At 36.6% G+C, this 17,175-nt stretch overlaps 1 protein-coding gene and 1 long non-coding RNA gene across 11 annotated transcripts; one reads left to right on the top strand and one right to left on the bottom strand.

The window, feature by feature from the left end:
- Window positions 1–8,666: 8,666 nt before the first annotated feature.
- LOC112283778 (uncharacterized) lies at window positions 8,667–14,381 on the bottom strand. 9 transcript variants are annotated; one of them, XM_024522904.3, is made up of 6 exons: window positions 12,558–14,381; window positions 11,679–12,407; window positions 10,498–11,417; window positions 10,169–10,298; window positions 8,914–9,006; window positions 8,667–8,819 (listed from the first exon to the last, which is right to left on the bottom strand). In XM_024522904.3, the coding sequence occupies exons 1-3, from the start codon at window positions 13,540–13,542 to the stop codon at window positions 10,636–10,638; spliced, it is 2,496 nt and encodes an 831-aa protein (XP_024378672.1). In that variant the 5' UTR covers window positions 13,543–14,381; the 3' UTR covers window positions 8,667–8,819; window positions 8,914–9,006; window positions 10,169–10,298; window positions 10,498–10,635. The 9 variants fall into 9 exon arrangements, with proteins under 9 accessions (XP_024378672.1, XP_024378671.1, XP_024378673.1 ...); XM_024522903.3 differs by having other exon boundaries at window positions 8,914–9,018; XM_090251433.1 differs by lacking the exon at window positions 8,667–8,819 and adding an exon at window positions 9,560–9,793 and having other exon boundaries at window positions 8,910–9,006.
- Window positions 14,382–14,424: 43 nt separating this feature from the next.
- Window positions 14,425–15,351, top strand: LOC112283780 (uncharacterized). Of its 2 annotated transcripts, none has more exons than XR_002970195.3 (2): window positions 14,425–14,842; window positions 15,015–15,351. It is a non-coding gene; the product is annotated as an uncharacterized LOC112283780 (long non-coding RNA). The 2 variants fall into 2 exon arrangements; XR_016503459.1 differs by having other exon boundaries at window positions 14,425–14,699.
- The last annotated feature ends 1,824 nt before the right edge of the window (window positions 15,352–17,175 follow it).

Here is a 17,175-nt window from a genome sequence, read left to right on the forward strand (position 1 = left end):
TAGATTATCCTTGTTTTGAATAGAAATATAGCTCGTTAGATAAATATATAGCTTTACATGTACAAGAAATTGACAATAACTGTATTTGTGCTCTATTATCAGTTGGAAACTAGTTAGTCTTTTAAACATGCACTTTGAAGTTTATTTTGCATAATATATATACAAATGTACATATGTATTTTTAGCAATTTATTCCTTGTATTCCATTTACAATTAAATTAATTTATTTTCATTTCAAGAATTAGAGAATATACATAAATTTAGTATTACATACATACAAACAGAAGAAATTTCATGTATTGTTCTTGTGGATTTTAAAATAATTTATGCATAATTAGTTTTTTAAAATAATAAATTAATATGTAAATTAATTCAAAATCAAGATTAAAAACTACAATACAACAGAGACTTCACATATATTGTTTGTTTTAATTTTTTTGAGAGGAAAAAGTCTTAAAGATCTAAAAATTAAAGAACAAATTATGTCAGATGATGTGGAAGATAGGTGTACAGCTGGTGCGTGTTATTATTGATGAAAAAAATTATATTCAATATGCATTTCTTGTAATAATTGCATGAAAATTCATGCACTAAATAACATCACAATCGTTTCAACCAATCAAACATTCAACTATGTTTTCATGATTCTTTATACTTGGACTTATTTTTAAAATGTTTAACTTAGAACCCAGCCTTGGTGGGACATGATGAGGCTCTGGGAAGGCTTTACACGCTGGTGTACAGAGCAACTGTGAGTGCAGAAATCTTGCATTGTGTCCACAAGAAATGTTTTGTGTTCAATCACAGCAAGTAGAAGGTGACTTTCATCTTCACACTCTCACCTTCAATTCAACTGAGGTCAATAGATTTTTTAGTGGTGGAACTGTTTCATTAAGAGTTGCTATCTTTAGGGTTAACAAACATGCAGAAAAGTGTGCCAGAAGACCTACAATCAATGGAGAGGCATGATGGTCAAGCACATACAATATTGTAACATAGAGTGAGAATGATGGTATCCTACATCAATGTACTCAAGACACAATTGATCTATGCACTAGTCACCTTGATGGAGTCAAAAGAAGGATGTTAGATAGAGCATGGTCAATGCAAAGACAATGTTGAAATTGAGTTTGTGGCTACAACAACCAATCTAGGCAAGAACACCAATATACACCCTATTAGAGCATCTTTATACAAACAGTTCTTGACAGGCATGTACCACAACTGCATGAGATTCCTATTGAACAAGAAAGTGATAGAGGTTGAGGTTGATTTTGAAAGAGTGAAGTGGGAAAGGAAGAATCTCACAAACTGTGGTTATTTTGTATTTTGTCTAGGGGTTGACATACTATGAGATACATACAAGACTAGCTATGAGCTTTGAAATCAAAAATTCAAGTGGACTTGTCACTTCATAAAACCTTAGAATATAGATTCTTTCAAATAATTTACAAAGATGAATCAACCTTACAAAAAATGCTTATGTGCAGACCTCATCTCTCCAAATATATACATGCATTAATGTAGATAGAAGCCTAGTTGAAGAATCAAATGGAGTCCTGGCCAAGCAACCAAGCTTAGATCGTTCCTCCTACAATGACAACATTATAAAGTAGAAATTCTACAACAGTTACAGGATTGCCATAACTTCTATCTAGATTGTCTTTACTAGAGGCTCTTTGTAAGTTTTGGAAAACCAAAACTAGCATGCAAGATAAAAAAATAACCTGAGGCCTGAATACCAATAAGATAAGATCAATTCAAAAGACCTCTACTAGTGTGGAATAAGCTTGATAAGATAACTTTCACAAGAATAACAAAGGAATTGGAAGTCCCTACCTAACACTATCAAATTCACCAATATTAATGAATTTGTTGAAATTCATTATAAGTGAATAAGTAAGATACAAAATGAAAGGCATTTACTCATTCTAATCCTAGAAGGAACAATAAGTCAATTGAAATTAAGTTGTAATCCATAAATAAAGGCTTTACTTGCTTTGACAATTTATTCATAAAGTACAATGTGGAAGACTACTAAAAGTGGTTAAATTCTAGTAATACAACAAAAATAATAATTGCTCTCACTTTGTGTTCCAATAATAAAAGAACCCAATTGATTAATGCATGATTCTCTTGCCCTTGCACAAGCCCCTTCATCTAGTACAATGAGACATATGATAGTAGATGAGGAAAAATAGGCCAATTCTATATGATGCTATGTAACAAGGATGCAGTGGATAATTGATAATATACTAAGCACAAAAGACAAAGAGAAGGTAGTAGAAGTCAATGCCATACAATGTAACAAGATCTCTCAAGGAAGCTAAACACCCATTCATGGAATCAATGGCTATTATCTTGATATTGACTTAAATAAAGAAAATAATTCTAAAACTTATTCCAATATCATATCAAGTACAACCACATTAGAGACATATGTGATATAAAACCTAATTTAATTTGTAGCCAAAATTTATTTGGAAGGAACCTTTTACTTCTTAAGAGTATGAGTTAGAACCTTGAAAAGAACAACAAGGCCAATATCAATCCTCCTTAAATCTATTTTTCATAAGTAGTTTAATGACTAAGGCATACAAAATGATCTATTAAACTTGCCACTCTCTTCTTTAATCATCCAATTAAGCTATAAATCACTTGAACCAATAATCAAAGGTCACTGCTTACCAATAATCATAGAAGTTGTATTAATACCAAGCGATGCTACTATAAGTAGTCTGAAATTAGATAAGTAATGTCATAGATATATATATTTATCTAGATAAGAAGTTCCACGTAGAATGTAAATACATATAGATGTGATATTATTATGTAGCAAAATGTTTTAGAAGCTTCATAGACATATATTTGACTTTATACATGTTTATAGTTGATTGATAGGTAAGAAACTTGGCTAACAACTTAGCCATGTACCACACATATGAGTAGCTTGTTATATAAGCTAATAATATAGAACGCATATAAGAAACTTGCTTTGCAAGTTAAGACATATGTCTTACAAATTGGACATGTATTGGAGGTCCTATAAAATGTTCTTATATAAATTTTATTTAGATAGTATATATAGAGGCAAGAATGAAGCCTTCTTCACTCTTGTCAATGCTTAGTCCTTAGTCTTGTTTCAAGACAATTTAATCTTCTCATCTTTGACAATAGCTATTCTAGTTTAATATTACACTATCTTTGAATAATTCTCTAGTCTTTTTGAGTGATACAAGACTATATTTATCTTTAGTTTTCTAAGATTCATGTCTTTAATAAGTAAGCAATATGACATCTCTTTCACTCTTGCCTTTGCATAAAGATTTCTATAATTTTGTAAAATATATAAGGCCTTAATAATTTGGCTAAAATAAATATAATATGGAATTCTTTTAATTCATATATTATTAGATTAGAATTTTATGTTTCTAAAAACATAAATTATGGGAGTCAAACTTGGTAGCTATTCAAAATAAAATTTAGCCAAGTATCAATTTTTATAGATAAGAGGCCATGATAACTTATAATTATAATCAACATGAGAATGGTGTTAGCATTAATAAAATATACATGTAGATTTCATCCAAAATCCACCATTTAGTCTTGTTTGTCCACTTGTTTTGCTCCAAGAGAGCACAATGGCTAAGAATATACAAAATTTTGTGAGGAGATATGGATTTGCTTAATATATATGCTCTGCAAATTGATCCAAAATAATATAAATTGTGACGGGAGCTGTTTGTGGATCTATCGAGGGATTACAAATAGATGTTAGTAGGCAATTGAAACTATATTGAACAAAGTATCAAAAAGTCAAATAGCAAAAGATCAATCATATTAAAGCAAAAATATCAACTATTCCATTTACTTACAATTGCTCTACAAGTTGATAATTCATTTCTTTCCTCCAATGCAATTTAGCTTTATATAGATAGTTGACAATGGATAGGAAGGCACCCAATGATACTACTAGATTAAATTTACTTATTCACATCTTTCAAACAACCTATTACAAGAGCATAATACAAGATTTGTAAAGACAATACTTATTCCAATCATCACCATATATGGTAGCAACTAATGTTACAACATGAAGAACAATGATTGTCCACTTATGTGATGAATGGCTACTACCTACATGATATAAAAGTTTAGTTGCAGATTTGTCAAGTATGAACTGCTTACTCCACTCTCCTATTTTTTGGCAAAGTGATGCAATGCATAAAGTATTACAAAATACTTCTTTGATATGAATATTTTTAATAAAAAATCACTTAAATTAAAAAAAGAACTTAATGTATTACTAAATGGAAATAAACAAAAAACTAGATTCAATATATTTGGCATCTATCTACATTGAATGATATAGGTAGAATAATTAAATACTAATAATATAATCTTTTAATACAAAAACTTTTGATTTTCTTTGGAATTGTGGAGAAATTGGTTGTTGATTCAAAAAACTTCTCATTGGGAGAAAATGATCTTCAATTAAATATAATACTATATATATATATATATATATATATATATTAAAACATATTTTAACAAAATGCAATCTTTAATCTCTAATATAAATTACTAAGTCAAGAAGATCCCATGATCTTGACTTTTATATAAACTAATCAGTAATATTGGATTAAACTCACGCAAGAAAAGAGGTTATACTTTTATATACAATTTGGTATTTAAGAATGGTTTAAAATGCTTTGAGATAGATAATATGAAATAGATAGGAGAATTGTTGCTCCTTGTTTTCTTTGAATGCATTAGAGGTAGTTTTTCTCAGATTTTGGACCTGTCATAGAACTCAAGAAAGATGAATATGAAAAACAACTATTATGTACTACATTAATACAAAAATGCTATAAAATACTCCATTGCCTATTTTAAAGCTTCAACAGATTATATTTGATGAAACCCTTGGAAACATTATCAAAATCAAAGTAATTGGGTCCTTGATAGTTGAATCTTGTTTTTGGACAAATAGGAAAGAATGAAATAACTTCATCTTTGTGTAAAAAGTTTGATTCAATAAAAAAAATTGATAAGGTAATTTGATTCAGGTTTCTTATTTATGGCAGGATATATCAAAGGAAAACATAAAATCTTGATTGGCAGAAGACCTTAAAATAAACTAAAATACCTGAAAAAAGTTTATAAAAGACTCCTATTAGATAAAACAAAATAGGTTTAAGAAGAGAGGAAAAAAATATGAGGTGAGATTATATTCTACTACCTAAGGTAAGTATATCCCACCTCAATGATAGTATTAATTATCTTCTTTTTTGGAATCCATTTATTGGCAATAGGATTAACCACCTTATGTTTCAAAAAGTTAAAAGATATTTTATTTTAAATATATAAATATATAATAATTGTTGTTTAAAGTACACACACAAATGCAGGTTCAAGTTTACTTTATTTTGAGGTTGCTGCTGAAAGCCGCTCAATGTATTTCTTAAAAGGAATGTAAACTTTCTAAAGCCGCCTGAATCATAAGTTTTCTTAAAATGTTCACCATTATTCTACTCAATTGCAGGTTTCATTCAAATCTCATCAGATGCCTTATTTTCTCTGTTTCTATTAGCAACTAAGGAATGATGATTATGAGACCTTTTGAATATTTCAAACAGTAACAATACCTTCAACATTCAACAATAGTAGTGACCCTGCAGGGTTCATAACTTCATCCTTATAGTTAGAAATATTAGAATGTTCAATATCCTAGTACTTAGTCAACGAATTTTACCTCATGCCCTTTGTGTGTGAACTTTAATTGAAAAACAGAAAGCCGTCCGAAATTTTCTCATTATAAACCCATTATCAGAACTGCTCAAATTAGTTTGACAAAAGAAAGGGTTACAATGCTTGACTGTTGAGGTTACATTCTGCACAACAAATTAATATTCTTAGCACATATGTTGACAAAATCAACTTTTTGATTTGCATACTACAGATGCTGTGATGACATTGTCATGCATCTTCCCTGCAACAACCAAGTCGCAAGAAGAAACCTAAAAAAACGCCTGAAACATGAGCTGCTTTGGTGGGATTACAGGCAAAATTGAGAGGTTTTGTTTTTAAAAATGAAGACGAGTTGCATGTACCCAGAAAGCCCTGAATCTAAGTTGAAATTGGGGCAGCATCTTTAAAGCCCGCAGACCATCGTCGCCATTGTGGCCATCGCATCCATTTAAGAAATCACAATCATTGGAGAAAAGAGAGCCCCCCCCCCCAAATCCAATGCTTATAGTCCCCACCCTCATTGGTCCTCACACCAAATTGACGTTACTGGTTCCATCGGCGGTCATAGGGGAGGGGGCAGAACCAGGCCATGTTACCCCGCTAGGGCGACCTTAATACGGGAATAGGTCTAAATGGGGCAGAATCTAGGGATAAGTGTGTGGCCACGTTTGGATCCATTAAAGCCCATTGGGGCGCCTTCTACTTCGTCACCCTCTTTGGAATGCCTGATTCCTCATCGTGTCCAGCTAAATTAGCCAGCAATCCCACCCGCCATTTCTTCTTCTCACAGTGGCCACTATTATGGGTACGGGCCGACAACTCAAGATCTCCCACATGGCGGAGTTTCATTCACAGCATATGTGTTGTATCTTATCTGGGGCTATAATGTCACATTGAACCGTTTCCCTGGTTAACCCTAACAGTCACTGCAGCCCTGATTTTGCTGTGAGACCCTCAGCAGATCTTGTGGATAGTTCATCCCCAGTTTGTGTGTGCCACACGTTCCACAATCTGCGGGAGTTTTGAAGAGCCCCGGTTCTTGTTGTAGCGATCAAACACCATTTTTAGTAAACTCAAATGAATGCTCAGCCTTTAAGGACTTTTTACGTATTGTAAAGTGGTGTTGTTTTGGAAGTATGTCAGTTTTTTTTTTCCCAATGATATTTTATCATTGACTGACCAACAAAACCTTGTGTTTGTTTGCCAGTATCGACTTTATATACCGCAAATTTAGAAACGGAACAATCCTTGACATCTAGCAGACATTCTTAGCAATTGGTTTTATTTTAGGTTTTATTTTTCTTTTTTACTGTGTATTATTTTTGTAAGGGATGTTGTTGAAGAGTCGCACACCAAATTTACGTCAATCCCATTCTATGGCTTCGTGCCGTGATTTCAAGGGTACATGCATTATTGAGTATTATATGTAGTCAATAAGCACGATCTCATCATGTAGAAACAATGGTTAAGTTTCAACTCCATGCCGCATCACTTTTTACTCTACTTTCTACTCTTTCAAAAGCTTTTCCAGTCGTCCAAAGAAGCATTCATTTTTTCCTTCAACTCTAGAGGATTCCAAGTCCCGCAGTTTGCTATGAGAACTTTTTGCGTAGTTTTGCCAGCGATGGATCCGGCCTCAGTCGCCATGGCTTTCAGAACGTCGAAGCCTTCTAGCACTTGGCCGAACACAACGTATCGGCCATCCAACCACGGGCAGGCGCCGAGGGCGAAGAAGAATTGGGAAACATTGGTGTGAGGGCCTTTGTTGGCATAGGAGATGGTGCCACATCCTATGTGCTTCCGCTCGAAGTTCTCGTCGGCAAATCGGCTGCCCCATATGCACTCCCCCTCGGTGCCATTGTCGTGGACGATGTCTCCCCCTTGCGCCATGTACCCGGGCACGATGCGGAAGAACCTCGTTCCTCTCAAGTGGAGGGGCTTCTTGTGCACTTTTCCCATGCCGCATTCCCCCGTGCACAATGCCTTGAAATTAGTTGCGCAGTTGGGCGTCACGTCGTGAAATAACTCCATCACGATCCTACCCACGCTCTTTCCCCCGATCGTGATGTCGAAGAACACTTGTGGGTTAACTGGGTTCCTGCCATGCGGTGCTCTCCATGAGGTGACGCCTCACCCTTGAAATATTAACCAATATTATCTTGAGCACCCATTGTATTCAATCAAGAGAAGTCGATTGTCATGTGTGGGAAAGATGGACACAAAAGAGATGAGAAAGAATTAATAAAACTAAATGACTGAAGGAAGTGAGGTTCGGTGATGTTAGTGGAAGGTTGTTAACTAAGCATATCATTCGGAGGTGAGTTTCTTCCATGCATCTACTTTCACCATTGTCGTCGAATCCGAGGAGTCACCATTCAAGAGATATTCAAGTGTAGGTAATCTCTTCAACAGAACATTTTTCAGAGGCTCCCCTGACGTACCTTGGAACAAACCCTAACCACTTGCGTCCGATTCAATCAGCAAATTTTTCATGTCATTGAGAATCTTTGAAGAAGGGTTTGAAATAGCAAGGAGGTGTGATAGATCCAATTTGCAATGTCTTGGACTTCTAAGCAAAAGAACGCTAAGAAAATATTTTTTTACCAAGTTCCAAGAGGTGCGAAGCTGACATTCAAATGTGTCAACACATTCCAACCAAGTTGCCCAGAGGAGGCAGTGTGGATACAACATGGAGTGAAATGTAGCTGAGGAAGAAGCACACGGAATTCCCGACTACGGAGGTCAACATAGCTGATAAACCTAAGTAATTATTCTGTTCCCAGATTAGCAATTTACAATGTAGAACATTGGAAGGTGAGCTGAATGGTTTAGGTGTGAGTATCTTACGTTGGGTATAAGGAACCTGGTTCTCGTTCGTCAAGCTCAGAATAGCAAACGTGCCGACTTGCAGCCATGAGAATCTGATCTGCGTGACCGAATGCTTCGATTGCAATCTAAGTTAGCAGGCTACAATGTGCATGCACCCGAATCATTCGTTTGCATGGTGCCAACAGGATTCATCTTCAGACTTGAATTTCCTAATCCCATCTGTTCATCGAGTCACAACTCTGTATCACAATTGAACGAGGTTAACGTTCAGAATCTACCTGTAACGTGTTACCGCAACTTCGTGCTCATCAATGCCATTGAGAATGGTGATACCTCTTTGACAGGTGCATTGAAGTCGAAATCTAAACAGGTCAGGAATCTATTTCTAAAACATTTCTGTCGCACATCTTTGCATCCTCCGAAAATCTGCAAGGAAGACTATACGAAGTTTGTACCGTTAATTACGTATTGTAACTCAAATTTCAAGTGGTTGTGCAACAAATTTTAATTTAACATCAAGCGGCTACGGAAGTTACCGGATTCCTGATGTATAAGTCTAGACATTATTACCGCACAATTAAACAATGCATAATCTCCGTTTCTATCTAGGAACTCAGTCCACTCCAAACTTATAATAAAGTTAGCACTCAATGAAACGGAAAATCAATTGTATATTGACAAATCACAATAGAAGAGCATGCTTCAAAGAAGTAAATTCCAGATGTTAGATGCCATAATAGATGCGATACAACCTGTAAAATAAAAATTGAAGATTCTCATCGGCAGGAGTGCCAATCATACAGGAAGCATACAAAGAATAAACAAGCAGGAGGAAGATGAAGTTTGGCGATAAGAAAGGAAGGAATCATTAACAGCGAGAAAAGAAGCCTATGATTTAAAAGTCCAGGTAAACATAGCAAGACTGAAGCCTATACACGCACAAATGCATGAAAGTACACATTGGTCTCAGTATTCTAACATTCTCTCAGTGACGACCATTCATCGTCTAACATTCTTGGTTGCTTGTGACCTCTCATGGATCCCTATTTGAATGCATTTGTAAGGTGAAGATCTGCTGAAAAGAGATGTGGCTTTCCTTGATTTCACCCGAAAAATTCGTCTCAACTTGTATATTAACCGGATCGTTCTGTTTCTTAGTCCAGCAGTTCCACTTTACACACAAGCTTCCTATCAAATCAAAACATGAGAGGTCCTACAAAGAAAAAAAAAATATAATGACTGTTACATTTGAAGAATATAAACTGGTAAGCAAGGATTTGTATGTACATCGAAAATGTGGATGTGGGCAATCCATGACATCGGAGGACTTCATAGGTCAGAGACGATGGGCAGTAATATTGAGAATAGGAAGGCACGAGTCAGGTGGCAAGAGGATCCCGAGCGGCTTGGGACTCATAAACGGTTGCTACAATTACAGGACAATGTATGTACTCACATATATTACAAAAATTCAGGGAAAAATCGAACGAGAAACCAAGGTAGATGTACTCGAGATCTGAAGGGTATTACATCATTCTCCTGTCGCAAAATATTTCAAATATATGTACCATATTCTGAAGATTATTACCTGATGGGCACATCACTACTCTCTTCGTGTTGATTGATGCCTCTGCACCTTCTGACGGTGTTGAATTACAGAGCTGGTTGAGTATTGCCACGTGCCGAAACCTTCTCAATCGTAATCGTATCCGTGCTTACTGTTCAAAACAATTCACAATTTACTGATTAACATCAACATGTTACTGATCCAGAAGCACTTCACTTCATTATGAAGCAAGAAGCAAAATTTCCAGCCAGTAATAAATGTCAAAAGACAGCTATCCGTACAAGCACGAAGTCAAAAGGATAACCATTTAGCGGTTAGCACTGGATATACAAGAGACAACGACAGAATACCTGACTGTCCAGTACGTCTGACTGGTTGACGTAAACAATCTATTCACTTATATACGAACACCTCTGCATACCAATCTTCACTGCTTTCTGTGTGAATCTCATCCACATTTGTCGACGTCCAATATGCTGATACACGAATCAGGGTTCGGCTGCCTCTTCTCCTTCTTCTGCTTCTTCTTCATAATCCTCTTCCGTGTCCGTTGAAGAAAGTTCGGCAGTATTATCATCTCTGTAGTAATTAGCCAAGTAGCGCGCAAACTGCCTTTCCTGGAAAATCATGGCCGCCAAGTCCTCTCGCCCAGAGTTCTTATAAATCCATATCAACTGTTTGTAGGTGACTTCATCAGGTTCACATTGGGCTCTTTTCATCCTTTTATAAACTCTTGATACTCCTTCCATGAGTCCCATCTTAGCGTAAACAGTTATCACTGTGGTATGAGTAATAACGTCGGCCTTTACTGCTTTGTTTTGCATCTCCATCGATATTCGTACAGCTTCGTCCACTCTGCCAGCATTCCCAAAAGCGTAAATCATGGCATTATAAGCTGGTCCGTCAAGGGTGGATCCACACTTTCGCAGAGCCCTACAAGCTTCCAAGGCTTCTTCGTGCATTTCAAAATGTGAATACAAACTTGCGGCTGTTGTCAGAATATGTAAGTTGAGAGGCAGACCAGCTGAGTCGGCATCCTCAATTTCTAGTAAAGCTTCGTGATATAGCCCTACTCTTTTAAATACACCTGCCATACGGTTGTATGTGGAAATATCTGGTATGATTTGCTTCTCTTGCATACTGTCAAAGACTTCTCTAGCTTCTGACAGAGACTGCGACATTTCAAGCACGCTGTTGAAGGAAACTAAGTTTGTCCAAAGACCAGCTTCCCGTATTCTTTTAGCCGCTGCTACCGCCAACTCCTTCATCCCTGGTGTCATACAACGGAACTGACTGTTAAGAAGGAATGCACAATTCAATTAGATGGGAGTCAGGCTATCACTACCTAGGGATCAACTTGTCCCTACTATAGAAACACTATTTGAACATGAGACAACCGAAATGTAACCCAACGGAGTCTTTTACTGTCAGCTGCACATAATAACACTTTCAACGCTTTAAAATCAAGTTTCCTTAGTCCATGAACGAAGATAGGTGCAAAAGAATGAGCTGAAGAAAGTGAGTCGTGGACCTGCTTTCTTGTATAAATTAAGCATGATTGTTTGCGCGAGTTCACTCTCTTGCATAACTTCCCCGATTCCTGAGGAAAGTTCTTCCATCACAGAGGTAATATGCTTGCTAAGTTCCAAATTTGAACCAATGCCTTCTGCTGTAAGCATTGAATGCTTGAGAAGAATGCGGAAGGTGACTGTATCGGGAGTTACACCAGCTGTTTTCATTTTCTGATAATACTGAAGAGCCTTCTGCTTTTCCCCTCTCTTAATGAACATGGAGATTAGTGTATTATAAGAAGCTACATCAGGAACCAAACCCTTCTCACTGATCTTCTTAAACAAAGATTTTGCTTCCCGAACACGACCTGCTCGGCTACATATATGAATCATTGTGTTATAAGTCACTATATCCGGGTCGACACCTGCATTTACCATGTCTCTAAACGTCATGGATGCTTTTTCCAAGTCTCCAGCTTTACCATGTAGGTCCATCATTATATTGTAAGTGTCAACCTTCATTGGATGAGGGGGTGCCTTCAAAGCCTCTGCTTCTAAATGTTCAGAATCATCGGAACACTGCTCAGAGCTTCCTGAAGCCTTCTCTCTAGGCGATGAACTTGCAGTATTCTCCAAACGTTCAAAAGCTGAATCACAAGTTCCTACATCTCCTTCACTGCCAATACTACTCCCATTCGATCCAGAAATCTGCTCACAAGCGTCCTTGCCTTCATAACCAGGATGCATCCCTAGAGCGTCAGACAGTTTTTAAAAACCATAAGAAAAATCTCACAAATATAATGCCTGCATTTAGCAAAACAGGAAAGCTCGAAATGGTACCCATAGTCCAGCCGCTGCGTCAAGACAAAATGTTCGACAGTGCTTTTGCATCTCAATACCTGATGTGCTAGTCAGCTGAGCAAGAGTATTGGGCAGAGACTCAAAGAGCTTATTCCCTTCCTGGAAATCTCCAAACTCCTTGAGCACATTAATCTGGCTGCCAATCGCCACTTCGTCGAGAAACCCTTGTTGCTTGGAACACTCGAACCAAAACGTTGCTTCTGCTTTGCGTCCCGCCTTTTCATTAACGTCAATCAACGTGTTGTACGTGTAACTATCCGCCATGACATTCCTTTCCTGCATTTCGGACCACAGGTTCCGAACCAAGTCCCATTTCTGTGCTCTCCCACACTTCTTGAGAATTATGTTGTAGTGGCAAGTATTGGGCCTATAGCCTTCCAGTTCATTAAACCATGTAAACAATTGGAATGCACGATCACATCTCCATTGCTCATCGAGTAGCGTCCCCTGTTCGTCCTCCCTCAACAGTCCTTTCCATGGAGCTAGAGCCTCGTCTATACTTGGATTCTCCTCAAGAGCCTTTAGCATTTTCAACATTTTCTCTCCATATTTCCTCTTCTTCTTCCGCCCAAATATCTTATTGTGGGGTTTGGCTGGCTTCTCTCCCTGCCAACCCTCATATCCCTGCAAAAAATTTCTCAATTCCGATGAATTTCGTGACGACTGCTGATAGGAAGTGGAACCTACATTTTCATCTTTCGCTTTCCATGCCCTTGCTCCATCACGCCATGCTATGAGCTCAGACCTAACCTCCTCTCGATCGTTCACATCTTTCCCAAGAAAAACTCCCAAACTACGCGAATGAATCAATTTGGTTGTCTTCGCAACCCCATTCGACTCCTGAGAACAATTTGGTCTACCAAAAATCCGCCCACCAAGACGCACGGAGCTTGAGCCCAAAAAACCTCCATTCGAACTCAAATTCGGCGAAGACCTAGAATCACTGGGGCAATCAAGCCTTGCACCCCGTAAAATCCCACTCGCCTCATTCACCCCGACGACAAGCTTCTCCATCGCAAACATACCCTCCCAAACTCTACCAAGGGTTCAGTGGCTGCAACAGGCGCTTTGCTTAACCCCAAACGATTGCTATTTGCACCATTGAATGATACTTGACGAGAACAATGAGAAGGTACTGCCCAGAGAAATTAATAAAATTTGAAAAGTAGAAAGAAATACAAATCAGCGAAGATGAACGCTCGCACCAACAGCTGGACTGCCGTATTCGGGACATCGGCGTCCGAAAATCATACAAGGTAGCGATGCAAAGATTCCAAGACGAAGAAAATTAATTGCTAAGCAAATTGGAACGTATCTTCGGAATTTGCTAACCACCAATTCAAGGAGTTTGAATAAGACTAAGAATGAGAATTCCCCACGCCATCATGTCAACATTGTGCACTGCCTCAATGACTCGTAGTGCTAATATCTCAGACTTGACTCTCCACTGAAACTCTAACTACTGCACCCCATGTACTCGGATAAGATCACAATCGCAGTTTTTGAGCCACCAGACAGTATGATACCCAATACGTCAAGTAACCAAATCTGCACACCTAACTTTCAACTTAGTCCACAATTGCGAATGCTCACAAACCCTAAAACCCTAAACCCTGACATAGGGCTGTTGACTTCCGACGCTCCCAACGTTCTCCAGTGCTACATCCGACCTGCTATGTGCGAATTTTTGAACAATTGGAACTTTGACTGATTCACTCTTGCTACCTAGAGAGATAATTGTAAAGCAAGCAACCATTCTTCAGTAAAATCAGTCAACACACGAACCCACACAGAACCTAGTCCTGCCATGGTGAGCAATGAAAGGATATACTGTGGCGCAAACCGGTGTCCTGAACAATTCCCTCTAACCGAATACATACATATGTAGAGATACTGAGAGTATAACAACACTGTTTATTGATGAGCACGGGAACTATACATATACTAGGTCAAGTGAATGGATGGATGTTGTTCGTCTATGAACTTCTCTGATAGAATTCTGTGAATCTCGAAGTGGATATCTCCAACACCCCCCCCCCTCCCCCGCACTTAGAGTCTTTGATAAGTTGTACTTCGATGAGACAACGAAATCAGAGTATTCCTAGTTTTCAGAACCAAGTTACAGGAGGATGCATGGTTAGGTAGGTTTTAGTCGTCGTGATATCCAATTTTTTTTGATGGTGAGTCTATCTTCGTGGTTTGGAGATGGGATGTGTAAGGTATTGCGAGTGTTTACACTTAATGTAATGAACTTGTAAACACCAGATTCAAATGCTTCTGTTGAGCTTTTGGTTCCTCTTGGCGGCACTTCATCAAGTTTGTGGTTGGTATCTGGATGCTCTCTTCTTGTTGTTGCGAATTCGTGTAGGCAGTGGAAGTTTTGATGGGGTTCGATCGGAGGAGTTGGTTTCTTTGGGAGATGAGTTTGGTTGTGTTGGCTGTCAGTCGAGGTTCTACGCGGTTTGACATGGACTTTGCCCTGGGATTTACTACAGGTGGACGGATTGCAAGAGACAGGTGACTAAGTTTAGGGGCGCTATCCACAAAAGTTTTAAAACTATGGAGGAAGCTGAGCATTTTGTGCTAGGGAATTACGTTTTTCTAGGGTTTTGTAAGCTGGATCTTATTTAGGATTCTGATAACAAACTTAAGTATTGACTCCCATTTTACTTCTAAGCTTGACAAATTTGTTCTTTTTTTTGGCTTTGGTGAAGATATCTGCAATCTGATCATGTGTTGATATGTAGAACAAATCTACTATTCTTGTAAGTACATTTTCCCGCATGTAGTGTAATTACATCTCCATGTATTTAAATCCATCGTGTTACACCGGATTGTGAGCAGATTTTAGTGTGCTCTAATTGTCGCATAAGAAAGAAATGGGTTCTTGATCAGTTCCATGAATTCTAGATGTTAGTGTCTGAAGTTAGATGGCTTCTCAAATTTCTTCTGCTAGTGCCCTTGCCTTTGCATCTGTTGAAGATATTGCGACATTGTGTTGTTTTTTGGATGCTTATGAAATTGGTCTTCATGCTAATTTGAACATCCAACCAGTGACGGATTTTCTTTTGATCTTACAATTTGCCCAATCAGAGTCTGTGAAGCCAAAGATGGTTGAGCTATGGGGTCATTTGTAAAGAATTCCAAATTCTAGGGTGCCTCTTATGTATCGGAGGACTTGATTTGCGGCTTATAGATGTGACTGTTATAATCCTTGAATTGTAATATTTGTTGAAATTGATCTTGTCAAGAATTGATATTTCAAAGAGGTTTATGAGTTGGTTCTTGATTCATATTATTTTACTAGAGTTTGAATCCATAAACACAAAGTTGTCAATGTTGTTGTATGAAATTTGCTTAAAAATGTATTGAACACCTAGTAGTGGAAGGAAAAATAGAACTTGTAATAAGATGATTCTAACAACTAATAGAATCTTAAATAAACTTCAATTAAATTATAATAATGCTAATCAATCTTTAATTAAATCCAAAAGAAGTCTTAAGAACTTACAAAAGAAACATAAAGAAATTGTAAATTAATTTTAATGAAATATATATAATAAAAAAATCTTTAAAAATTACAAAAATAGAAATCTTAATTGAAATTTAATCATATCCTAATGTAACTTTCAATAAATCCTAATGAAATCCTAAACCAATTCCAACCAAATCTTAATGAAATATTAAATCTTAAACAAATCTTAATCAAATCTTAAATAAATCTTAATCAAATTTTAGAAAAATCCTAATCAAAACCTAAGGAAATTTCTAATTCCTAATTCTAGGCCAAATCCTAAGCAAATTTTAAATCCTAAATCCTAAAAAATTTTAAGAAAATTCTAAGTAACTTTCAATGAATTATTATAGCTATTTGAAACCTAAATAAATATTAATTGAACCATAGGACTTGATTAAAGTTTCATGCAAACTTCAATCAACAAGCAATTAATAAATATACAAAATTTGAGAAGAATTGGACTTACCAATTGCAAAAAAATCTTCCAAAATCTTAGTCATTGGCTGTCTTTCTTCTCTAATTTGAATGTTGATCTTTCAATATCAATTTTTCTTTGCTAAATCATTCAATTGCTCCAAAAATTGGATTGTATGTAAGTATTCAAGTCTTAATTGCTCTCATCAAATTTTGCTTCAATTCAATTAGCAAATATTGCTAGATCTCGAAATCATTCATTGATTCTAAATCTCAAATTTTTGAGACCATAACCCACAAAAGCTTCATATGCTTCAATCTAATTGATTAATTGATTTTAAATTTTTTACACATATTCATGATATTTACAACAAGCACAACAACAAACTATCCAAATTTCATCCATACACATGCTACAAAACTCATGAAATCATAAAATTTGCAAACTTATTTTTATTTCTCAAAATCCAAATCCACCAAAAATGTTATTTATTTTGAAAATCCATCAATTTAATCAAAATTACATAAATCAACATTAAAACATCTTTTCTTAATTTTGCTCTCAAATTCCACTCTTTGATTTGCAAAAGATCCCTAGAGTCACTATAGGTGTTTAATTTTGTGCCTTAAGATTTGATTTTGACCATGGTTGGCAACTTGTATTTCTTGGATATCAATTCTTATCTTCTTGAGGTAATTTTTGCTAAAATCAACTCTTAATTTCC

This window comes from Physcomitrium patens, chromosome 6 (genome assembly GCF_059467195.1).
Source record: "Physcomitrium patens ecotype Gransden chromosome 6, ASM5946719v1, whole genome shotgun sequence".
NCBI lineage: Eukaryota > Viridiplantae > Streptophyta > Bryopsida > Funariales > Funariaceae > Physcomitrium > Physcomitrium patens.